Source organism: Canis lupus, chromosome 9, assembly GCF_003254725.2.
Source record: "Canis lupus dingo isolate Sandy chromosome 9, ASM325472v2, whole genome shotgun sequence".
Classification (NCBI taxonomy): domain Eukaryota; kingdom Metazoa; phylum Chordata; class Mammalia; order Carnivora; family Canidae; genus Canis; species Canis lupus.
Window position 1 is genome coordinate 59,409,455 of NC_064251.1, and position 24,469 is coordinate 59,433,923.

General features: G+C 53.1%; 3 protein-coding genes and 1 long non-coding RNA gene across 4 annotated transcripts; 2 read left to right on the forward strand and 2 right to left on the reverse strand.

Annotated features, from left to right (window-relative positions):
* Positions 1-240: 240 nt before the first annotated feature.
* On the reverse strand, positions 241-7,501 carry ARPC5L (actin related protein 2/3 complex subunit 5 like). Its single transcript, XM_049115047.1, has 4 exons — positions 7,206-7,501; positions 3,169-3,240; positions 2,064-2,240; positions 241-786 (listed from the first exon to the last, which is right to left on the reverse strand). Exons 1-4 carry the CDS (start codon positions 7,353-7,355, stop codon positions 724-726), a joined length of 462 nt encoding a protein of 153 aa, XP_048971004.1. The 5' UTR covers positions 7,356-7,501; the 3' UTR covers positions 241-723.
* A 58-nt stretch (positions 7,502-7,559) lies between these two features.
* Positions 7,560-8,665, forward strand: LOC112677195 (uncharacterized). Its single transcript, XR_003146895.3, has 2 exons — positions 7,560-8,019; positions 8,476-8,665. It is a non-coding gene; the product is annotated as an uncharacterized LOC112677195 (long non-coding RNA).
* Positions 8,666-11,661: 2,996 nt separating this feature from the next.
* Positions 11,662-17,068, forward strand: RPL35 (ribosomal protein L35). The gene is made up of 4 exons (XM_025475119.2): positions 11,662-11,775; positions 12,208-12,344; positions 14,102-14,183; positions 16,881-17,068. Exons 1-4 carry the CDS (start codon positions 11,773-11,775, stop codon positions 17,028-17,030), a joined length of 372 nt encoding a protein of 123 aa, XP_025330904.1. The 5' UTR covers positions 11,662-11,772; the 3' UTR covers positions 17,031-17,068.
* A 143-nt stretch (positions 17,069-17,211) lies between these two features.
* WDR38 (WD repeat domain 38) lies at positions 17,212-22,486 on the reverse strand. The gene is given in 14 exon segments (XM_049113794.1): positions 17,212-17,412; positions 17,415-17,474; positions 17,583-17,630; positions 18,523-18,672; positions 18,752-18,883; positions 19,134-19,214; positions 19,521-19,540; positions 19,543-19,617; positions 19,721-19,837; positions 21,716-21,744; positions 21,746-21,773; positions 21,776-21,878; positions 21,968-22,098; positions 22,177-22,486. Coding segments are annotated over 14 exon segments (1,485 nt in total).
* Between the last annotated feature and the right edge of the window lie 1,983 nt (positions 22,487-24,469).

A 24,469-nucleotide genomic window follows, 5' to 3' on the forward strand; every position in this document is an offset into this window, starting at 1 on the left:
GTTTGGCACTTTATTAAATAAGCTCCAAAATTACATAGAAATCAAAGGAGTAAAACCAAAAGTTACTTGGCAAAATCTGTCTGCTTAGCAGCCAGTAGCACTGCGCCCAGGCCTGAGGTACTGGTGCGGTAGGAGGGCGGTGGGACGCTCCACAGGGGCACATCCACCCCCCACATCAGTTTCTCACTCAGCACCATCCGGTTCAGTACTCACTTTACATACAGGAAACACACCACGGAGTACATACTAATAAGCCAAGAGCTTTATTGATGCAGCAGGCACTTTACAATGAACCCAAGAGAGCCCGTCTTCTCTGGGAAAACGGGATGTCTGTACAAACCCTCAGTTTTACTACTTCAAAAAAAACAAGCTCTCCCTTTTACCACAGCCCTTGGATCTGTATGTGCCCGATCATCCCTCCCCCATTTGAAATAGGCAGAGCACACAGGTACCCCGACCAACGCTGGCCAGCCACTCCAGGAGACAGTTACGATGTCAGTTCTGTGTTACTCATGGACAAAGGCATAGACTATCAGATCCTGCAAAGGATTTAGGAAACAATTTCTCCCTCCACCTTGAAAATAAAATACACTTCAGCGGATGCATGTCCTGAAATAGTTTAGTTGGGAGTTCCTAGGAAGATGGTCCATTGTCAATCCCTTCTTCATCAGCCTGTGCATCCAAAATTCTTCTCAAGGGAACATGAGTCCTTTTTTTTTTTTTTTAAACAGTCTTTCTTGCTGTAAGAACTCTTATAATGGAGCCTAGTCCTCCTACTGCTAATGCCTGTGGGGGCAGGAAAAGGAAAGGAGTCAAATGAAACCTGGCTGGCCAAGGGGTAGCCCGGCTTGCCAGGGGAGATGGGACTGGCACCCCCGGACCTAGGTCCCACCATGTCACCGATCCTCTGGAAATGGGTTCCTGCAAGAGCAGTTAGGAGGTAGCAAGAGAGCCCACATCCTAAGCACGGAGCTGGAGCCAAGGCTCCTGAAGTGCTGCTGGCTCCCAGCAGCAGAACTGGGCTTGGGAACATGGTTACCAAGCGCACACACACACAGCACAGCTCCCCCCAAGCCTCCCTTCTGACGCTGTTTCCAGGCTGCCCTCACTACCCTGGACACTTAAGATATGAGCCCATTCCAGCTGCCTCCCCAGGCCCTCCTTAGAAACGTCAGTGGGGCTCAGCACCAGGGACCACAGGGTCTGGCCTCCACACCATGCAGAGGGCTTGCTCAGTTCCGAGTAGCACAGCCACCACACCCTCCCCAAGCCCAGGAGAGTTCACCTTCCGGCTGAGCAGGCCCAGCACACCCAGCAACAGGACCAGAGGCCACCAGAAGAGCCTAGCACCGAGGCTGCCCAAGTGGCTGACCCCTCAAAACTCAACAGAGCCTTCTGGAAGGACGCAGTGTTAGTACTAGCCTGGTCTGCTATAATGATGAGCAAGCTTCCTGTACCTCTACAGGGCCGGGGGACGTTGGCACACAGGCAGGACACAGGCTAGATGAAATGCCTTGCTCTTGTATCGACCTGAGCAAAGGACAGGCACAGCTTTTTGTGCCTCAGGTGGCTGAAGGCCCTATTCGGTGAAAGCCAGGCTTCTGCCACTGCCTGCTTGGCCTAGTGAGGATGAGGCCAGAGCAGGAAGCTCCCAGCGGCAGCTGGGGGCTCAGCCTGCGTTCCTGAGACCCTCCCCAACCACCATCTCCACCAATGGGAAGCAGCTGCCTTCGCTGACGCAAAGAGAGTATTCTGAAGCCCCAGCCACAAGCAAGCCTGCCTCCCTCCCACCTGGGACTCCCTGTCTATCTCACCATGCAAGTCACCTGTGCCCATGACACGCCTGGCATAAATCAGCAGCTAAAGCAATTCCAATTACCAAAGCCAGTGAACCCTACCAGGTGCTTCTATGGAAGAAGTGAGTGGCCAGAGTCGTCCTACACTGCTGTTCGTGGAGCCCCTTACTCTCTCATGCCTCTCAGACTGTCCTCTGGCCTGCGCACGTGAACCCCAGGGTGGGGGCAGGTCAGCAGGCCACCCGTGTGGGCGGTGCATTCACATACCTTTTCGTGCCACTGGAGTAGCACAGCGCTGCTGTTTTCTGTGGGCTTCTCAAACCCTTTATAAATGTACTTCATTAGCAAGTCAATGCCGTTTCTGTCCAGCGACTGCACAGCCTGCTCAATCTCACTGCTCTTGAAGTTGGTAAGCACCTTCAGCACCACGCCCTGGGCTCGTTCCTGTGAAGGAGAAGGAGGCAGCGATGCCCAGGGCCAAAGCCCAGGCACAGGAATGCCCCACCAACTGGTCAGAATTCTCAGAAACACTGACCAATTACTGACTTGTCTGGGCTGCTTGCAAAATAAGTGCTCAAATCCTCTCATTTATTTACATGTCAACATATCCCTTCTTTATGCCCATAAATTCTTCCACTAATCTGGGGGAGAGTGAGTGGTTTACTGGGGAGAAACCTGCCTCTATGACATGGGCCGGGCCTCAGATGCCACCAGATCACAGCTGTTTTCTTAACATGTCTATTTTCTTCACAGGTGTAAGAAAAGCTGCAGTCTCCCTCTGCACTCACCCCAGTAACACGGGGGGGGGGGGGGGCATTTCCCCCCACCAAGGAGGTGCAACCGCTGCTGACATCACCATGCTGTCACAAGATGGCAAAACCCCAGCTTCAGAGAGACCCCTCTCCCTGAACCCAAGTTCAGACAGCTTCTAAGCAGCTGTGATGCAGTAAGCATCTTCTCCCCTTCTTTTTAAAAGGCAGGAAATCTTGACTGAAAATCCTTATGCAAATAAAGCCTATTCAAAAACCTTTAAAGCAGAAACACTGCTAAGTCCCATGTGGCAAGCTAATTTAGAGTTTTGCTAAGCAGTAAGGGCTGGGCCAACTTCTCACCCCCATGAGGCCCTGGGGAGGAGTGAATGTTTCTTTGGGGAGCTTTTACTATAAACATAGACAGTTTTGATGTCAGGAGTGCCAGGAGGCTTCCATGGAAGCACTGCCCAGTGCCAACTCACTCTCTTGGTAGATCCTCACTGAGGTGGACGCAAAACAGACCCTGTCTGGAGCCCCAGGGAGCCCTCAGCTGCGGACACAGACAATCACAGCCCTGGTGCGAGCACCACCCAGCAAAGCGGCAGCATGATCCCCTTTACCTTCACAGCTTGATTCTTGGTGTTGACGGGAGAGTTCCGCAAGGCTGCATGGAATGCCCGAAGCATGTCCCCTGTGCATCACCACCAGTTAAGGATGGCTCGGCTCAAGCATGTCCACGCTTCTATTAATGAACTCATTTCAAAAACAGCTCAAAGGAGAAGAGTCAAATGACATTCACATCCACCACCACCCCCACACACACACTTCACTGCAGCTTCCAGGTGGCCACAGCCCATTTAGAGAGTAGCCTATAGCCTTCCTGAGCCACACAAAGAATAGAGAGCACCTCTGCCAATTGTGCAAGTCCCTCGTTCTGCTGCCCCCAAAACACATTTGGACACTTCTCCCCTACCATGGAAGGCAGAAGCAAAGCAAGTGCCCTCTGGGGGTGACCTGCAATAGAATCTGACTGAGCTCACTTGCACTTGCTTGGTACTGGGCACCATGTCTGCCCTGCTGGGTCCTCACGATGATGTGAGACTATCCCTCTCACATTCTCATTCTCAAAAAGGAAGAACAAAGGCACAAATGGAGGTCTCCTCTTTATCCACTGTTTCATTGGTTAAGCTGCTAAAGAAATTAAGATGTGCTAAAACTTCTATCTTCCAAGACCTATCCAGGTCTGTGAGGTCCCAACTACTAAGAGGGAGGTTTATTCATTTAAAAGCTTTTTCCCAAAATATAAGCCAAGCCTTCCCTCTCCCCTCAACCTTAGTTGCAATCTTGACACATTCTTTGCTGAGTTCTGAATACACAGCACTCAAAAGAAAATGACAATCTGGGTTAGGTCCCCAAAGGTGACACCTATTTTAAACTGAATTACATCAGCCAACTTTCATTTCCTCATCTACAACACTGGCTTCAGCCAAAAAGGTTCAAAAATAGAATAAGGAATGGCTTCTGCCCAAACAGGTCTCTACTCCTGTTTGTGCAGTGAATCCTACGTGTGAACAGACAAAGCCACCGGAGCAAAGCCCAGACCCATCTTCCCTAATATGGGCTCCATCTTGACTAAGCTGGGCCCACACCACCCAGGAGCCACTCCTGCTGAGCTCCCAGCTCCCTGCTGGGCCCTGATGCACCTTCCACAATGGAGGCAGCCCACTCCTTGTATCTGCTGGCTTGGAATTCCTTTTCCTCAGCCAGACAAGGGCCAGTCTGGTGTCAGCCACTGATAACGTCTACCTTGGAACTGTTTTCTGGTTTGGCGTTCCAGAGCAATTAATTAACAGAGACTCGGGAGTTTAAAAGAAGTGTAGGCTGGCTCTCTTCACTAACCAGTATGGCTGGAAAACAAAATCATTCAAGAGATGGATGGGGAGGGGCAGGTGAACTAGTCTGCAGGGGCAAAGAGTCACTGCTTTAGTTACCTCTGTACCAAGCAATCACTATAAGTGCTGATGGATACAGAGCCTTTACCAGCTTGGGGGATATCTGGGGAAAAGGGAATGCACAGCATTTATCAAGGTGGCCTCCGTGCTCAGCTCACAGAACAGGCTGTGGAGGCTACAGACCACTGCCCCTCGTCTCCTCTAGATCAGAATTTCTCAACCACAGCACTGACATTTTAGACCACACAACTGATGTGAGGTCTGCATGACATGGTGTTTAGCAGCATTGTGATAATCAAAATATCTCCAAACAATGCCAAATTTCTTCAGGGGGAGGAAAAAGTGCAAAAATGTTCAAAACCACTGCTTTGGACAGATCCCTAGTCCTGAGGACCAGAAGGTTCTTCAGTGAGGAAAAAAAGGAATGAATATTTTAAAAATCCCTACAAGGTTTCAGCTCCTGTGCCAGGTGCTTTCACATGTCATCTCAATACTTCAAACAACTCTCATTTGAAAGGCGATGCATTAGAGACTCAGAGAAAGGAAACGACCTGACAAAGTCACAAAGCTAAGCTGTCTAGCTGGCCTTCAAACCCAGGTATACCCAACTCCAGAGCCAAGCTTTTTCTACATACAATCCCCTGCTGTCCCTCTACCCACATACCTCAGCTGCATGTCTAGGACAGTTGCTGTGTGCCCAGCACTGTGAAGCTTCTGCAATGTTGTTGTGATGCTCCCATGGAAGCTGTAAGGCCATGGTTCCCCTCCTTTTCACAGAAAAGGATGCTGAGGTTCAGTTAGGGTATGAGGTCATAGCACGATAGAGTGAAGTCTGCGTGGATACACGGCCCATGTTCTAGTTCATCTGTCTGAATTCCTAGCATGACTCGATTCCCTATACGGCAGTAAGAAAGGCCTTCTCCTCCCTACCTTCCCCCACTCCAACCAATCAATCTCTATCTTCACTCCTCTGGTCTCTATTCTAAGATTCCTAAAAGCCTGTTCTACAGTTTAAGTCAGTGATCTAATATTAAGTCCAATAACTGGTACATGGTAGGGACTCAGTAAATACCAGTTCCTTCTTCCTCCCTCCCTGGGCTCCACAATTGCCAGGATCTCAGTTCTCACCTGCTAACCTCCTTTTCCCCAATCCCAAGAGATATACTGTCCATGGTAACAAGGTTTCTGACACTGTCACTAGTGGAGAAACTGCCACCAACTGGATGTGCTAAACCTAGGCCTCCAAGCAGCCTCAAGGAACCAATCACTAGTCCAAGGGCGTACCAAGAGATGACCTTCAACAAGTCCCTGCAGCACCAGGACCAAGACAGCAGATAACCAGACCTTGTTCTCCCCATCTGTGGATGGTACTGGGCCAGAAGCCTGACGTTGGAGCCTTTTTGGTACTGCCTGCCCATGAGCCAGGTCCTGCACCAGAATGCGGAATCAATCTTCCCTCACGAGGGTCATCCTCATGACCCCATTTCACCAATGGGGTAAATAAGATGATCCTGATAGCACAGAAAATACGAGTTTGAATCCTCACCTTCGAAAATACATTCCTGTTCAAACAAAGAAAGTCTGAAGGTTTTTGTTTCAAAGGCACATTGGCGGAACACTGCAGGACTCCTCCCTAAGGTAGTCCATGGGCCTGACTTCCCAAGCTGAGTCAACTGATTAAACACCCAGAACCTGATTTATACACACAGGAGCCTCCAACCCTGCCCTGGCAAGTGTGGGGGAGGGGTAGGCACTTCCCGTAACACCATTTGAATAAAGAAAAATCCTTCCTGTGAGAGTAAGTCAGTTTCCTGTGCTCAAACGGCTAAGGGACTAAGCAGGCTGTGACAACCACCTCTATTTTTAATCTTGTTTTCTAAATGCTTGCTTTCTGCGGCCACAAGAATAGTCACTTCCAGTCATGAGGCTCTACTTTTACATTTCACTTGATGCTGTCCGGTTTTTCTTAGCTCTAAACTACTAGCTTTTCCCCACTGCTTCCTGCACAAGAAGGCTATTTCGGGGAAGGAGCCAAAAGTCACTTGTTGAACGTGGCTAAGACATCAGGGTCCACAGCCCAAGGTGTTCACAGGAAACAAAACAGGTGAAAAAGAGTGGCATGAAGTTGGAGGGTCAGGCTGATTCTGGGGTGGGAGATGCACAGTCTCCCTAAGGCTGCAGCCCTCGTTCTCCCTTGGGTCCTTCCTACCCCTCGGCCACCCCCCACCTAACTTCGTGGGGTGACTGTGCCCGGGAGCCATCTAAGGCAGCTCAATTACTCAGCGGGGCTCCCCTCGGCCCCTCCCGCCCATCTGGCGCGAGAACGGCCCCATTTCCTGCAAGGGAGGGATGGAGGGAGGGGGAGCCCGCGGAACGGTCAGTCTGAGGGGACGAGGGGCAGAAGGGGAGTAAAGAGGCCAGGCCTCGCGGAGGAGGGAGGGGCCTGCGGGGCTGCAGGTGCGTCGGGAGTAGCCGGCGGGTCCAGCCGGGTCCAGGGGCCGCGCTCCTGAAGCAGGCTCCGAAGGCCGAGCCCGGACGAGGGGACTGGAGCGGCCGCGTCAGAGGGAAGGGAGGACACATGCACTGAGGGAACCTGAGAGGAGCCGGGTCGGGAGGCACTTGGGAAACGGACCTCAGGGGCCGGGAAGTAGCGGGGTAGGAGGCCGGCCTGAGGGACACCCGGGCCGCTGCGCTGGGTAAGGATATTGCCGCAGAAGGCCATCCACCTCGCCAGGGTCCGGGCCTGGCTCGGCCGCCGCCGCCGCCGCCTCCTCCTGTTCGTCCACGAATTTGTTCTCGTCAAACTCGTCGATGTCCACCCGACGGAAGCGCGAGGACAGCGTGTTCCGGGCCATGGCGGGGACTCGGCGCCCGCTCAGCCGGCTCCGCTCCGGGTCCGACCTCCGATCTACTCCGCTCGGAACCGGCTCAGGATCGGGGGCGGGAAGCGGCCGCCCGGCGCCTCCTCCAGCTCCTCCGCGCGCAGACGCCGCCGCCCGCCCACTTCCGCGCTATGCCGGAACCGGAAGTGCCGGCGGGCAGGAGGGGCGGAGCCTGCCGGCGGCGGGGCCGGAAGCGCGGGAGAGTCCCCCGGTTAGTTACTACCGGTAGCGCCGCGTCCGGCTCTCAGCTTCGGGAACCTCATTCTTGCCATCCGAGCAGCGGGCACTACGTCGCCACTCGGGCCTAGCGTCGTGGACGCCATAACTGTGCTCGGCTTCCTTTCCGAACCCGAGGAGACCCTGGCCCTGCAAGGGGCCTGCGCGGACTCGGCCGCGGAAGCGGGGTGGAGCCATCACTGCCCAGACTGAGGCGGCTCGGGCACCCCCGCAAGTGTAATGGTCACCTGACCTGGCAGGTGGGGGCGAGGAGAGAAAGAGGACCCTGAGGTCACCATCCTGACTTAAAGGGCGAGGTCCTGGAGGCTAAGAAGTCATTTCCGGCTGGAGAGGCATATCCTGGTGGGAAGCTGAGTCACCTAAGTGTGAGATGGGAAGAGACGGGACCGGGTGCCGAAGGGTAGGGGCAAGAACGACTCTGTGGTTCCAGGATTGGGTGCCTGGGCAGTGGCCTGCGGGATTCTGTTAATAGGCCTTAACCGTGGGATGCTTGGGTGGCTCAGCGGTCGAGCGTCTGCCTTCCGCTCAAGGCCTGATCCCGGAGTACCAGGAACCAGCCCCACACCACATCGGCCCCTGCGTGGAGCCTGCTTCTCCCTCTGCCTATGTCTCTGCCACTCTCTGTGTGTCTCTCATGAATAAATAAATTAAAATCTTTATTAAAAAATCGGCCTTAACCTTAGATTAAATTGGATCTTTGTTTTCATATAATTTTCCTTTTTAAAAGATTTTAAGTAATCTCTACCCCCATCATGGGGCTGGAATTTACAACCCTGAGATCAAAAGTCACATGATGTACAAACAGCCAGGTCCCCTGAATTGTACTTTTTTTTTTTTTTTTTTTTTTTAATGATAGTCACACAGAGAGAGAGAAAGAGGCAGAGACACAGGCAGAGGGAGAAGCAGGCCCCATGCAGGGAGCCCGACGTGGGACTCAATCCCGGGTCTCCAGGATCACACCCTGGGCTGAAGGCAGGCGCCAAACCGCTGCGCCACCCAGGGATCCCGAATTGTACTCTTTTTAATAAAGGCCAAGGCTTAATGAAGTATGACTCGTTTTTATTGTTTCAAATACTTCTCATTGAATTGTGTCTACAGATCAAAAAATTATTGCCAGATTATGATGCTACCTAATTTTGGGTGCTAAAGATACAGACTTAGGCAGCCCTGGTGGTCCAGCGGTTTAGCGCCGCCTTCAGCCCAGGGCGTGATCCTGGAGTCCCGGGATCCAGTCCCACGTTGGGCTCTCTTCATGGAGCCTGCTTCTCCCTCTGCCTATGTCTCTGCCTCTCTCTCTCCCTCTGTGCCTCTCATGAATAAATAAATAAAATCATTTTTTAAAAATTTAAAGATACTCATGCTGGGAAGTAGGTGCTGAATAAAAGTCTCAGGGTCCTGGAAACAGGCAAAGCCCACTTGCCCTTCAGCTCCATTCCTTGAAAGAAATGGAAATTTTTGTGACCCAGGCAGGCCACAAGACAGCAGAGATATCAGAACTTCCTGGTCAGAAGAAACTTTAAACCAGAAATAACCCATTTTACAAGTAAGGAAGTAGCCCCCGAATAGACTGGTGAATGAAATAATGGCCTGACTGTGAATCTCCTGGTCACGAAGGCAGAATTTTAAAAGTCTATACTATGTCAGGGATGACCGCATGCTGAGGGTATAAAACCATGCCGTGCCTGGCAGTACCTTAGATAAAGCGGTCAAGAGATGTCCCTGAGGAGGTGACACTGATCAAGGACCTGAAGAAGTGAAGGAGGAAGCCAAGCAAAGGCCCAGAGACAGAGCAGGCTTGGTATATTCCAGAAACAGGCTATACTAAAGTACAAGAGTGAGAAGAGATGAGATGGAAGTGAGGGGTGGAGGGGTGGTGGAGGTTTTGTAGGTTGAGGAAAGGATCTCGTGGGACAACACTGGAAATTCTGGGCAGTGACATGAGCTGACTTAAGTTTGAAAAGGATCCATCTAACAGCCATCTTGAGAGCAGATGGGAATAAGAATTAAAAGTTGATGTAAAAGGTGACACCAGAGCACCTGGGTGGCTCAGTGGTTAAGTATCTTCCTTTGGCTCAGGTCATGATCCCGGGGTCCTGGGATCAAATCCCACATCGGGCTCACCATAGTGAGCCTGCTTCTCCCTCTGACTATGTCTTTGCCTCTCTCTGTGTCTCTCATGAATAAATAAAATAATTAAAAAAAAATAAAAGGTGACAGCCTTTTATTTCCTGGTTGGTGACACCAGGAAAGCCTGGTGTCACCAACAGCCTAGGTGACAGGCAATGGTAGCTCAGGCTAGGAGGTGCCAATAGGAATGGTGGGAAGACGTTGGGTTATTCTGAAAGTAGAGGCTGCAGAATTTGCTGGTGTGTTGCATGTGACATGTAAAAAACAAGAGTCACAGATAACTTCAAATTTCAGAAAGATGTACACAACCATTAGCTCTAAAGAACTTTAAACATTTGGAAAATATGACAGCAAAGTACACATTTGGAAAATATGACAGCAAAGTACCTGTGCACTATTCAACTTCCTTTTAAGACTAACCCATGCCAAAATAGTCCTCTGTCCTCTCTTGCCCATGCGCATTCACTTCTTGGAAGCCTGCCTCACCATGGTCTGCAGTAATGCTCATTAATTCATTCAGCCAACAAGCATCCATGTGTTGGGCCTGGAGACTAGATAAACCAAGCCAGGTGTCAGCCATGGTTCTACCAGGGAACTTCCAGGCTGGTTGCAAAGACAGACACATAAACGTTTTAATTCAGCATATTTGGAGCTAAAGAGAGGATTGCACAGAAAGCTTGGGATATGGGGGACTTGACTGGCTCAGTCAGGACACTACTCTTGATCTCAGGGTTGTGAGTTTGAGCCCCATGATGGATGTAGAGATTATTAAAAATAAATACATAAATGACAACAAAACAACAGCTTGGGACAAAAGGGAGGTAGTAGGGGCAGCCCCGGTGGCGCAGGGGTTTAGCGCCGCCTGCAGCCCAGGGTGTGATCCTGGAGACCAGGGATCGAGTCCCACATCGGGCTCCCTGCATGGAGCCTGCTTCTCCCTCTGCCTGTGTCTCTGTCTCTCTCTCTCTAGCTGTGTCTCTATGAATAAATAAATAAAATCTTTAAAAAAAATTTAAAAAAATTTAAAAGGGAGGTAGTAATCCAGTTTAGTCCAAAGCTAAGGCCCATTGATAGAACTCCATAAAGAAATGGAAGAAAGCACCCTTGAACCTGACAGCAACAAGGGGGCAACTAGCCTTTAACTATTACTCCAAGAGGTATTGGTGCATCTTCTTTAATCTCAGAAAGCCTGAACACCTTCCCTGCTTTGTGAATTCTTCGTTAACTTTTAGGGCCCAAATCAAGTGTTCATTCCACTGGGAACATTAATACCAATGAAATTCTGACTGTTACACGTTAGCTCTTCTGCTAAGAGTTTTCCATGTTCCTAATCCTCAAAAATACCCATTTCACAAGTGAGAAAACTGAGACTCAGAGAGGGGAAGGGATCTGCCAAGATGTCTCAGCGAGCACGAGGCAGCGGAGCAAGAATTTGAAACCGGGACGGGTTCACTAAAAAAAGGCCCTGAAAGCCCTTTCCCCTCCCACATGCTGCCTCCACTAGAACGTTCATGGAGTTGGGAGTCTAGCTGTCCGATCCCGCCTCTTCCTGCCCACTTCGTATTTTAAATAACTCCAGAGCAGAAGCCTTGTGGATTCTCTCTGAAAATCCTCAACCCTCATCCCCTCCACCACTAGCGCCTAGTGGCGCCCAGCTCGGACTGAGCATCCTGCAAAGGTCTACCCCGAATGAATGAATGAACGAGTAAATGACTGAATGGACGAGTTCGAGTCCTCACTGTGCCATCTCCGGGAAGCTGCCGGTCACCCGGGCCTCGGTTTCCCCAAGTGCTCTGCTCAGGAGGCGAAGCCGAGCCGAGCTACAGCAGGTGCGGGGCTCCGGCTCCTCGGGGCGGGGCTGGGTACCAGGGTACTCCCGGCGGGGTCAGGGGCGGGGCTAGGGCTCCTACGCCGCGGAGCTATTGGCCGCGCCCGCCACCACCCGGCAGTAGTTTGGAGGTCAGCCCCGCCCCTTCCTCTTTCCCTCGGCCTCTTTCCGGCGGTGGTAGCAGCCGATTGTGCCGACATGGTGAGGACGGCGGGATCGGGTGCCATCCGCCGGCTGCGGGGCTCGGGGCCTGGGGTGGGGGGCTCGAGGGGAGCACTGGGGCTCCGTCTGCCGGCCGGGGCCGTAGGGAGCCGTGTGGAGTGGCCTTGGTCCCCACGGCGGGTCACCGGCTCTGTGCCCGGGGCCGGGAGGGGGGAGGCCGCGCTGCCGGCGCCTCCCGTCCTCCCGTGTGCGCAATGGGGGAGCGGCCCAGCGTCGCGGCCGACCACCTGGGCGAGGGCAGGCCCGCCGGGCCTCGGTTACCCCGCCCAGCGCACGGCCTAGGGCAGTGATGAGGGGTCCCCAGTGCGCCATTCTCTGGGACTGGGCACGACGCAGGTGGAGGGGAGGGAGGATGGCCGCTGCCGGGGAGGCGGCCTGCCCAGTGTTGGACTCGCCTGTACTTGCGCTCAGGCTAAGATTAAGGCTCGAGATCTTCGCGGCAAGAAGAAGGAAGAGCTGCTTAAACAGCTGGAAGACCTGAAGGTGGAGCTGTCCCAGCTGCGCGTCGCCAAAGTGACAGGCGGCGCGGCCTCCAAGCTCTCTAAGATGTGAGTGTGGGGCGTCCGAACTCCGCTTCTTTGGGTTTGGGGGACACCTGTGCATCGAAAGTATGTGTGCATTTCCGAAGTTGGATAAAGGGAGCGTCCGATTAAGCGCCAGTTTAACGGGCCGTGGGTGGGAATGTCCTGCCCTCCCCAGCCACCCTCTCCAGGCTCCCCTGCTCGCATCCAGCCGCACGGATACCCGCTGTGTGATTTGCCTCTTCCTTGCCTTGCACCATTTTGTCCTTTTGCCCGGGGTGCGCTTGCTTAGCTTCTCTCTGACTCGAGAAAGAACTGCTCGTCCCTGAAGACCCTTTTTCACGCTAACTTGAAAACTAACTGGACTCTTCCCCCCGCGCCCCCCACCCCAAACACTTGTTTTTTTTTTTCCCCCCTCAACTTCCCTCACTTGGTAGATGGGTGCCTTTGTGCCCACGCCTCACTTGAGTTGTAGTTAATTTATTGATTTCCGTGGATCAAGAATCAGGACTTGTGAAAGGGACATGGGCTTGGAGTCCGTCGAACTGGGCACGTGTCCACTTTTGCCACGTCCTACCTGATGGGTGGGCTGACTCAACACTGAGAGCAGTCGTGGAGGTTTTTTCCTCTTTTACAAAATGGGCCCCCCGACAACTGACCCGTGGTGCTGGGAGGGGGTTGGATGAGTTGGAGAACACACAAGTTGAAGCTTCAAGAGTTGGTTTACCAGCCGTCTACTCAGTGGTCCTCCCTCATCCCCTACCATGCTACCCATTCAATATGACTACAAATCGCTTCTTCCCAGCCTGTTCCTATCGTCATCCAACCCCCAATGCCTTTCTCTTTTTTTTTTTTTTTTTCTTAAGATTTTACTTATTCATGATAGAGAGGCAGAGGGAGAAGCAGGCTCCACTCCAGGGCGCCTGATGTGGGACTCCATCCTGGGTCTCCAGGATCACGCCCTGGGCCGAAGGGGGCGCTAAACCGCTGAGCCACCCAGGATCCCCGCCCCAATGCCTTTCTACTTCTCAAATATCTTGTTTCTCTCTCCCCAAGTGGCCCTCCTGTCCAACAGACGAGGAACTGGCCACACATGCTGCCTACATTAAAAATCCAGGCCTTCAACCACCAGAGCCATACGTGGCCAGAGGTTACTGTACAGAACAGCACAGACAGGGAGCATCTCTATCACCACGAAGTCTATTGCACAGCACAAACACAGAGCAGAGGCCTCACTTTTACCGCCCCGAGTGGTGCCTGGTAGGGGTACACTCAGTGGAAGACAATTCTTCCAGACTAGCACTCTGCATGGTCCTAGACCCTGATCAAAGATTTTCAAACCCAGTTTTCAGAAAAAGGTTCCCACACACAAATGTACTCAGGGGTGGCAGGGCCTCAGGTCAAGCTTAATCAGCTTGTGGCATGATGTCCTGCAGTCAGCTTATTCATGCCGGCATTGGTTAGGTCCTTATAGCTCAGGATATATAGCATGGGGTGGAAGATCTTTCCTGATCTCCCCTCCACTTCTGCTCAATATGAATACTTCACAGCTTCTCAGCCCTTTCCCGTCCCCACTCGTGGGGTACCCATCTCTTAGAATCTTCGGGCCTTACCCCCAGAACACCTTCCTCTTGGACTGGGTTAGGCAACTCTTGGGTGAATACAGATGAGCTGGAGAGGAATACCCCTGTCTTAAGACATCTGGGTCAGGTTCTGAATAAGATGACTTGGGGGAGGGTGGCTTTGTATGTCTCCACCACCTTCATAGTGTGTCTGTTTTGTAGCCGAGTTGTTCGCAAATCCATCGCCCGTGTTCTCACCGTCATCAACCAGACACAGAAAGAGAACCTCAGGAAATTCTACAAGGTATGTCTGGACTGGGGGAGTTGGAGGGATGCTTAGCTGCAGGGTGCAAAGTTCCAGCCCTCCTTTGGCCAGAAGGGTAGTATGGAGATCTTCTAGGGTACATGGGACTGGGCTTTCCAGAGCCTTCCAGCTTATAAATGGGTTTGCTGCTGCTGCTGCTTTTTTTTTTTTTTTAAATGGGTTTACTTCTTTTTTTTTTTTTTTTTTTTTTTTTTTTTTTATTTTAAAGGTTTTTTTTTTTTTTTCTTTTTTTTAATTTTTATTTATTTACTTATGATAGTCAGAGAGAGAGAGAGAGAGAGGCAGAGACACAGGCAGAGGGAGAAGCAGGCTCCATGCATCGGGAGCCTGATATGGGATTCGATCCCGGGTCTCCAGGATCACGCCCAGGGCCAAAGGCAGGCGCCAAACCGCTGCGCCACCCAGGGATCCCATGGGTTTACTTCTTAAGCAGCATCTTGCCACTAGCAAGTCCTGCAGACTGCACTTTCTCAGGAAATCAACAGTGTGGGGAGAGTCTGGCTGGAGCCTTGGGTTTTGAATCCAGTTTCACTAGCTGAGTGAGTTTGGGCAGTCTGTGAGGATTAACTGCCAGTGTTTTAGTTTTCTTATTAGCACTGTGTCTGTCACTTTCAAGCACCTCATATTCTCATTTTTCTGGGTGTAGAGAGGTTATGTTGCCCAGAGTCACCCAGAGGTAATGGAGTGATTGAGTCTGCATTCCAAACCGTATCTTGGAGAGGGGGTGGATTGAGTGCTCCTGGGAGACTTCCATACATGTCTGGCCCCTCAGCTTAGGTGGGGGGGTCTTGTCCTTAATATTGGTGTTACCAGGGATCCCTGGGTGGGGCAGCGGTTTGGCGCCTGCCTTTGGCCCAGGGCGCGATCCTGGAGACCCGGGATCGAATCCCACATCAGGCTCCCGGTGCATGGGGTCTGCTTCTCCCTCTGCCTATGTCTCTCTCTCTCTCTCTCTCTCTCTCTCTCTCTCTCTCTCTCTGTGTGTGTGTGTGACTATAATAAATAAATAAATTTTAAAAAAATATTGGTGTTACCAGGGCTTAAGCAGTGAAGCAGAGCCACTAGGAGACTTTATATGTGTGTATACGTGCATTTGATTCATTACAAAGAAGTCGCCTCTGTGACTGGGGTGGGGGGGTCTTGCTAATGTAAGCAAATCCAAAATCAGGCCTCAGAGAACATCACGTGCAGGCTGGAACCCACATGGCACAGCTTGAAGTTGCTGTTCTCAGGTGGGATTTCTTGGGGAGAGCCTCCGCCCTGCATTAAAGACCTTTAAGCTGATTGAATCAAGCCTCAAATTACCTGGTATAGTCTTGCTTAATGTCAATTGATTAGGGGCTTTGAGTACATCTGCAAAATGGCTTCACATCAACATCCGAGTTGCTGGGTTTTTTGTGTGTGTGTGTGTGTGGTTTTTTTTTTTTTTTTTTTTTTTTTTTTTTAAGATTTATTTATTCAGAGAGAGAAAGGCAGAGACACAGGCAGAGGGAGAAGCAGGCTCCATGCAGGGAGCCCGACGTGGGATCATGCCCCAGGCTGCAGGCAGCACTAAACCGCTGCGCCACCAGGGCTGCCCCAAGTTGGTGTTTGAAGAGCTGGAGGCTTTGACATGTCAAAGCCATCATGGTGTGCCTGGGCAAGCTGCCTGGGGGGACACTAGTGTGTATTGTTGGGAGGGGGTGCTGCTGCCACCCCTGGGTTTGTGTACATTTGTGTGTGGGAACCTTTTTCTGAAAATTGGGTTTGAAAATCTTTGATCAGGGTCTAGGACCCTGCAGAGTGCTAGTCTGGAAGAGTTGTCTTCCACTGAGTGTACCCCCTACCAGGCACCACTCGGGACGGTAAAAGTGAGGCCTCTGCTCTGTGTTTGTGCTGTGCAATAGACTTCGTGGTGATAGAGATGCTCCCTGTCTGTGCTGTTCTGTACAGTAACCTCTGGCCACGTATGGCTGTGGTGGTTGAAGGCCTGGATTTTTACTGTAGGCAGCATGTGTGGCCAGTTCCTCGTCTGTTGGACAGCAGAGCTCTGAGGGCTTAGTAAACTTGAAAAGATGAGGCCCTGACCTGTGCTGCGGACAACAGGGATGCGGTGGACAGAGACTCCTGTTTCCAAACTCACATCTTCAGAGTTCACCCTCTTCTGCAGTTTGTAATTTTCTGCCCTGAGGCTGTTACCTCCCTTATCTCCCCCACCCCTGCCCTGTGTGCCGCCCCGCACCCCCCGGAGCTCTTGGCATTTCTCCAGAACGCACCTGAGCTGCCATCCTTCAGGACTTTTGTGCATGCTGTTTTCTCCCCACTCCCCCTCCCTTGGTCGCTCAGGTTGCTTGCTTTCTAGGCTGTTGCCAGTCATTAGGTGAAACCTTTTAAATATCCTTTCTCCTCCCCTTTCCCACTGGGCTGGGAGCTTCCTTGAGCAGGTACCAGGTCTGGTGCATCACTAGGTCAGCAGCCAGCACAGGGCCTCTCTACTGGGCTGAGTGTGCTACATCTCCTCACATTCGGGTCTGCAGATTAAAGCCTCTGCACCCCAGTGGCCTCCTTCAGTCACTTCCAGCATCTTCCCCATGCCCCCCAGCAGCTTAGTTCCAGCCTCAGGGGCTTCCTTAGCTGCCACCATAGCTCCTGAACCCTGGTGCTCAGACTCCCCCTGCTCTTCCATCCCTCACCCAGGGTAAGAAGTACAAGCCCCTGGATCTGCGGCCCAAGAAGACACGTGCCATGCGCCGCCGGCTAAACAAGCATGAGGAAAATCTGAAGACCAAGAAGCAACAGCGGAAGGAGCGGCTGTACCCTCTGCGGAAGTATGCGGTCAAAGCCTGAGCCCTGGCGTTAATAAAACACAAACCACCTGGCTGGCACTGCTTTCTGTTTGCGGGTGTTTCAACTAACCATGCTGGGGAGGTCAGCTGCTCTACCCTGGTTGTAGTTACCAGGGGCGTGGTGGGTGTCAGCAGACCGCCTGCAGCTGCCGACCACCTGGCCACGGGGATCTGCCGGGTGGTCAGGTGTGGTTGCTTCGGACCTGTGATGTGGAGCTGCCCTCACTGTCCCTGCGGGACTTTATTCTGCCAGGTTGCATGTGCCCTGGGCAGGGAGAGACCGGCTTGAGACCCGAGAGCCCGTTGCGGTGGTGGTAGATCTCAGAGGCGCTGGGGGATTTGATCATGCGGTGGACTTGGTATCTTGCCTGATCAGCAACTCCACAGACACCAAGAGTTTCCCATCTGGGGTGAAGGCACAGGCATGGGCCACATCCAAGACTCCCTGCCAAAAGCATTTCACTGGTCTCTGGGGTGGAAGTCCTGCCTTGCCCCCACCCTTCCCTGACAGGCCTTTTAATACATCTTTGGGTGCTATGCCCACAGGCCTTACCTTCAGGGTCTCAATGCATTTTCCTGTGTTGCAGTCCCAGACTTTGACCTGGAAATAAAAACAAGAAGGGTTGGTTAGACCTCACCCCACAAGTCTGGCATCCTTGAAATCCTTTTGGGGGAGTCCTAGCCAACCTCAATGTCTTGGTTTGGGTTTTGTTGTCTGCAAGGTATATTTAACATACCCAGCGTAAAATCTGATGCAAAAATTACATGCAGTGCAATTTTCTTATCCCTGAAGCCGTGATGATTCTTAGAAATGCCAATGCCAGGGGGCACCAGGATGGTGCAGTTAGGTGTGACTCTTGGTTTTAGCTCCCATCGTGAGTTTGAGCCCTGCATGGGGCTCTGTGTTCAGTGGGGAGTCGGCTTGAGATTCATCCACTCTGCCCCTCCCTGCTTGCACACTCTCTTTCTCCAAAAAATGTGAGTAGGCGCCTGGCTGGCTCAGTGTGTTGTGTCTCCCGTTGGCCCAGGTCATGATCCCAGGGTCCTGGGATTGAGCCCCACACCAGGCCCCCTGCTAGCAGGGAATCTGCTTCTTCTGCCTCTCCTCCTGGCTCGTGCTCTCAAAATCTTAAAGATTTTTTTTTTTAAGGATTAGAGGCAGAGGGAGAAGCAGGCTCCATGCAGGGAGCCCCATCCAGGGACTCAGATCACACCCTGGGCCGAAGGTAGGCACTAAACCGCTGAGCCACCCAGGCGTCCCAAAAAGTTTTTTTTTTTTTCCTTTAATGTCCATGCCACTAGCATTTGGACCAGCATAGATCTTAGTGCCAGGTGCTAGGTTCAGAAGTGGTTGGCACCTGGGTTATGCCCTTGGCACCTTCCTATTTAGGGCAAATAGGATGTGGATATTTCTAGACTGCTGAAGGCTCTGGTAAAGGAAGATGTTGGGATAGGAGTTTGCCAGGAGGATGGGCCTGGTAGAGTGGGCTTACTATATGGGAGTAGCCAGCACTGGCCAGCTGTGACCCATCAGGGGAGAAAGCTATGCTCTTCACCCAGGTAACATGGCCTTTGAGCTGAACAAGCAGGCTTCTGGTAGAGGGCTTCCAGATGTGGATAGTCTTATCCCAGGAGCCAGAAGCCTGAACAGCAGACAGCTTTAAGGCCATCGATTTGGAGCCAGCAGGGGGCCAGCCTGGAACCCAGGGCAGCCCAGCTCACCAGGAGGCCAGATGCTGAGTAGCACAGGCAGCTGATGTTGCCACTGTGGCCTTCCAGCTCTTGGTGGAAGATCACTGGTGTCGCCATCTGCAGGTCCCAGATGCTGATAGTGGAGTCCCAGGAGCCAGTGGCCTGTAGACATCTGCCATGAGCATGAAGCAACCTGTCTGTGCCCACCTTTGTGGTTCCTAGGCTGGCCAGACAGAAAGCAGGCATTCTGAACCCTGCTGAATTCCCCATCTTACAGATGAGGGGACAGGCTCAGAATAACAGTCACCCATTCAAGGTCTGGAATTCCAACCATGGCTCAGCCCCAAGTGGGAAAATGGATGTGGGCTCCAGGTTCCTTGAGGTAGGGCTGAACAGAGGCGGTGTGGCTCACCAGAGAGTCTGAGCTGGGTGCAAAGTCACTGCTCTGGACTGAGTCTCGGTGCCCTCCTAAGTGTTGCAGCATCTGGCCGGACTGCAGGAGAGAGCCCTGAGCTTTGGAGGGGCCAGAGGTCTTGTAGTGCCAGGTTCTAGGCCCAGACGGGTCAGCTCAAGCCCTCCTTGTGGGCTGCCTGGGTAATACGACAACCCTGGGTCTGGGGAGACTACCTGGACCTTGAGAGGAGGACAGTACTAGTTGTGTGAACCTCACGGGCAGATGGATTGCCAGATGTGGGCATGGGCAGTGGGAAAGATGAACCGACCTTTCTGAGGCCACTGTTGGGGGTGGAGGGTGTCCCCTTCCGACCCCAGGTTCCGCTCTGGCCGCCCTTCCACGAACCTGCACCTCCCAGAGCATCACCGCTTGTCCCAGCCACCTGATGCCAGCTGCGTTGAGTCAGGGCTGAAGCTGACCGTCCCCACACTCCGCTGGTGACTTGCAGATACCGGGTCGGAGAGGGGGCAAGGTGGAACAGGACACAGCAAGGTCTAGAAGGGAACCCGAGCCTGGCTGCTTGGCTCCAGTCCCATCCAGGTTACCCTTTAAGACATGCAGACACTTAGCTTCTGCTGTATCCCACAGGCGGATGGTATAATCACAGGAGGTGGTGGCAAAAAGGCGGCCATCGAGGAAGAAGCGACAGACTTTTACAGGACCTGGGTAAGCAGCTGTGGTCACGGAAGAGGGTGCTGCCCTCCCCTTCCAGCCCTTGCTGGCGGACCCCTGCTAATTTCTCCAGCCTTACCACCTGCCTCTCCACCTCACTCCTTTATAACCCTCTCACCCTTCAGCCACCTGGCAAGCTGAGCTTCCGTGGTTCAACCCTAATTTGCCCATTTGTAGAATCAACACCGAAAGCGAATGCAGGCGCATCCCAGAAACTTGAAGCCCATCCTGGGTTCATTGCCTCCTTTGAGCCTCCCCAGCCCTACACTTCCCGTATTTTTTTTTTTTTTTTTTTTTTTTTTAAAGATTTTATTATTTATTTATTCATGAGAGACAGAGAGAGAGAGGAGCAGAGACACAGGCAGAGGGTGAAGCAGGCTCCATGCAAGGAGCCCGATGTGGGACTCGATCCCAGGTCTCCAGGATCACACCCTGGGCTGCAGGCGGCGCCAAACCGCTGCGCCACCGGGGCTGCCCCACTTCCCGTATTAATAGCATTAGTCAATCTGCCTTGCAATGACCAGATTTTTTTCTTGTCTCATGATATAATTATAGTATACTGAGCCCCTTACTGGGTGCTAGGCACTTTGCTTGCATGATCTTGTCCCACAGGGTAGCAACTATCCCTATTCTAAAGAGAAGGAAATAGAGGCTCAGACAGGTAACATGACTTCCGATAACAGAAAAGTGGTTAAACAGGGATGCCTCGGTAGCTCAGTGGTTGAGCCTGTGCCTTCCGCTCAGGGCGTGATCCCGGGGCCAGGGATAAGTCCCACCTCAGGCTCCCCAGAGGGAGCCTGCTTCTCTCTCTGCCTATGTCTCTGCCTCTCTCTCTCTGTGTCTTTTATGAATAAAGAGAGAAAATCTTAAAAAAAAAAAAAAAGTGGTTAAGCATAGACGAACCTTAAGGACATTATGCCAAGTGAAATAGGTCACAAAAAGCACAAAAAGGAATACTGTATGATTCCACTTACACAAGGTACTTACAGTAAATTCATTGATATAAAAAATTGTGGTTGCCAGGGGGTGGGGGACAGAAGGAAAAGGTGTCTAATGGGTATAGAGTTTCCATTTTGCAAGATGAAGAGTTCAGAGACTAGTTGCATAATGAACATACTTTACTGAACTGTGTACATTTAAAAATGGTTAAGACGGTAAATATGTGTATTTTTTTAAAGATTTATTTATTTATTCATTCAGAGAGAGTGAGAGAGAGGCAGAGGGAGAAGCAGGCTCCATGCAGGAAGCCCGATGTGGGACTTGATCCTGGGTCTCCAGGATCACAACCCAGGCTGCAGGCGCCGCTAAACCTCTGTGCCACTGGGGCTGACCAAATACGTGTATTTTTAAACAATTTTTAAAACAGTAGTAGGATTGGGGCACCTTGCTGGCTCAATCAGTAGAGCATGCGACTCTGGATCTCAGGGTCATGAGTTTGAGCCCCATGTTGGGTGTAGAGATTCCTTTAAAAAATGAAAAAATAGGGGATCCCTGGGTGGTTCAGTGGTTTAGTGCCTGCCTTCAGCCCAGGGCGTGATCCTGGGACCCCGGAATCAAGTCCTGCATCGGGCTCCCTGCATGGAACTGGCTTCTCCCTCTGCCTGTCTCTGCCTCTCTCTCTGTGTCTCATGAATGAATGAATAAAATCTTTTTAAAAATAAAAAAAATAAAAACCAGTAGGATCTGAGTCTGTCTGAGTCAAAGGCCCCAGGAACCAGGTCCTGTGTCTTTGCCCTCCTGCTCAGCCCTGGCCAGGCTGTCTCGCTCAAATGCCCAGCTCAGATGTCAGAGGTCACCGTGATAGGCTCTGCAGAGTGCCAGATAGAACCATGGGCCTCTGCCTGCACGTCCAGCCCAAGGAACCCCACCTGTGTGGCCACTTAGCCTCCACAGCAGCCCCACTCCGGGTCTCCCAGCCATACCACCGCCATCTTCAGAGGCCGTGAGCAGCCTCTGGCCACCTGGAGAGAAGGCAGAGGCCTTGACCTGGAAGGGGAGCACAAAAGTAGTTCCATCCTGGGGCCGGAGACGCTTGTGTGCTCATCTCTGCCCCGACTGTAGGACCAGCCCTAAACACTGCCCTGGGAAGCTGGGTTGGAGCTTGAACTTTCAGGCCTCACCATAAAACCAGAGCCCAGAATGAAGGAACCGCGGTTACAGTCAGAGGCAGGAACTTGGAGCCCTCTGGAATCCTGTAGAACCTGGGCCCGAGGGTCAGAACCGTCGCTGAAGGTGGGGGCTGGAGCCTTCTCTAGAAACAGAGCCTGGCACCCCAGAGCCAAGAGACCACTCTAGAGCTGGAACCCAGAACTAGCAGTTCAAGATCTACTCTCAGCCCCGAGTTCACTCCAAAGCCAAGGTCGCACGAACACTGGGGTCAGCGGGAGCTTGAGCCCTGCCTTAGACGCCGTGGCCTGTCCTGGGGGCGCCCGAGACACTAGGCAGAGTCCGGAATCACGCTGGTCCCAAAGCCGGGAGCCTGGCGTCGGCAGAGCCCGACGGGGCCTCCCTCCCCGCGGTGCCCGCCGGCGGCTTTCGCTCCCCCGGGCCCCGGCAGCGTCCCCGGAGCCCCGCTGTTCTCGGGCCGGGGCAGGCACACGCGGGGGAGGAGGTGGCGCGCAAGCGGTCTCCACGGCCATCGGGGATCTCTGGGAAGGGGATCTCCCGCGAGGGGAGGCAGGTTGGGAGAGACGGTTCTCCGGGGCCGGGCCGGGCGGCAGGACCCGCGACGTGCAGGAGAAGGGGCTTCCCGCGGGGCTGCTGCGACCCGGCCTCGGGCGGTTCCCACCGCGCGGCCCGACGACGACGCTCGCGGCGGCCACTAGGGGGCAGGGCAGCCCCACCGCGCCTGCCGGGCCCTGCGCGAGGGGCGCGCGGCTCCCGGGGCTCCCGGGGCTCCCGGGGCTCCCGGCCCCTTCGCGAGGAGTCGGTTTGCCTCTGCGCCCGCTCGGTGGGGCGGGTCAGCCCTGCTCCCCGGGACTCCGGGCTTGAGCCAGGAGCAAGGCCGTGAGAGCGCTGCGACGGACCCCCCGGCTGCGTCCCCCGGGATGTAGGGGAGCCAGAGCTGGTGCGTGTAAGGCGCAGGGCATGAGGCGCTGGGGTCACTACTGGCAACACCCTGGCAGGGCAAAGGAGGCGTCGAGAATGTGGACCTGGTGGGTGGTGGGAGGGGGCCCAGGCACTGCCAAGTTCCTTGTTGGATAATTGAAACTGAAACCAAACAAGGACAGGACTTGGTTTCTTTCTTTCTTTCTTTCTTTTTTAAGAATTTTATTTATTTATTCATGAAGACAGAGAGAGAGAGGCAGAGACACAGGCAGAGGGAGAAGCAGGCTCCGTGCAGGAAGCCCGACGTGGGACTCGATCCCAGGACTCCAGGATCAGGCCCTGGGCTGCAGGCGGCGCTAAACCACTGTGCCACCCGGGCTGCCCCAGGACTTGGTTTCAATGTTTATTTTATAGAGCAGGAAACAGAAGCCCCACAAGATAGGGGGACTTGCCCAAGGTCACTCAGGCAATAGGAAAGGAACTGGGACTTAGCTAAAAGGCCTCAAGCAGATGCTAAGGTCCCTAACTCCTGATACATCTGGGAAACTGAGGCCCTGTGGGGGCAGATTTGGCCCAGTCATCCAGCACCTCTATGGCAGAGCTAGACCTGAGACCCAGTCCCCTCCCAACAACGAGACAGAGGTGGAACAGAGACACCCTCCCTGCCACTGTCCGGCAAATTCCAGGCTCCCTGGGGACAGGAGGGGGGCAGCTAGGCTTTGGAACCTTCAGACCTAAGGGTTCCCAGCTGGTACTCATTACCCCTCCCCCCAGACCTCTTTGCCAGACTCTTCTCAGGAGATCCACTGTACTCTTGCTCTATTTTAGGCCCTAGACAGTCAGGGGGAGAGGGGGTGACAATGGTGGCTTTGAGGCAGCCCCACCCCCATCCTAACTCCAAAAGGGCCCAAGTCACAGAGTTGGCTCCTCCAGGACCCGTCTGAGTTGGGTCTATAAGGCTACTGCCTCATCCCCGGACATGAGTGCACACAGCCCCCCATAGCTATCTGGCTTCCCAGTCACAGGCAACCACCAGCCCATGCCCCACCTGGCATTTCCCCAGCCAACTGGATGCTCCTGCTCTACCTGGAGGGCCCAGAAGCACCTAACGTGGCCCAGCCCATCACTCCCAGAGCCCTGCGAATAGACCTTGCCCACCAGGCCCAGGGACTACTCAGCTGGTAGAGGTGGAGCTGGGGTCAAAATCTTTTTTGGAGGGGCACCTGGGTGGCTCAGTCATTAAGCATCTGCCTAATGACTTCGGCTCAGGTCATGATCTCAGGGTCATGAGATAGAGCCCCATGTCTGGCTCCACACTGGCCAGGGAGCCTGTTTAAGATTCTCTCTTCCGGGGTACCTGGGTGGCTCAGTCATTAAGCATCTGGCTTCAGCTCAGGTCATAATCCCAGGGTCCTGGGATTGAGCCCCTCATTGAGCTCCGCATCAGGTTCCCTGCTCAGGGGGGAGCCTGCTTTTCTCTCTCCTTATACCCCTCCTCCCCACTTGTGCTCTCTCCTGCTATCTCTGTCTCTCAAATAAATAAAATCTTAAAAAAGGAAAATAAGCTTCTCTCT

What these genes read in the sequence shown, in the direction of transcription:
- ARPC5L (XM_049115047.1), bottom strand. Translation starts at nt 7,355, where the DNA reads ATGGCCCGGAACACGCTGTCCTCGCGCTTCCGTCGGGTGGACATCGAC. An exon ending in CCAAGAATCAAGCTGTGAAG is followed by an intron (nt 2,241 to 3,168) that starts GTAAAGGGGATC and finishes TCTCCTTCACAG; the next exon opens with GAACGAGCCCAGGGCGTGGT. An exon ending in TACTCCAGTGGCACGAAAAG is followed by an intron (nt 787 to 2,063) that starts GTATGTGAATGC and finishes CTGCCCCCACAG; the next exon opens with GCATTAGCAGTAGGAGGACT.
- RPL35 (XM_025475119.2), top strand. An exon ending in GCCTCCAAGCTCTCTAAGAT is followed by an intron (nt 12,345 to 14,101) that starts GTGAGTGTGGGG and finishes TCTGTTTTGTAG; the next exon opens with CCGAGTTGTTCGCAAATCCA. An exon ending in ACCTCAGGAAATTCTACAAG is followed by an intron (nt 14,184 to 16,880) that starts GTATGTCTGGAC and finishes TCCCTCACCCAG; the next exon opens with GGTAAGAAGTACAAGCCCCT.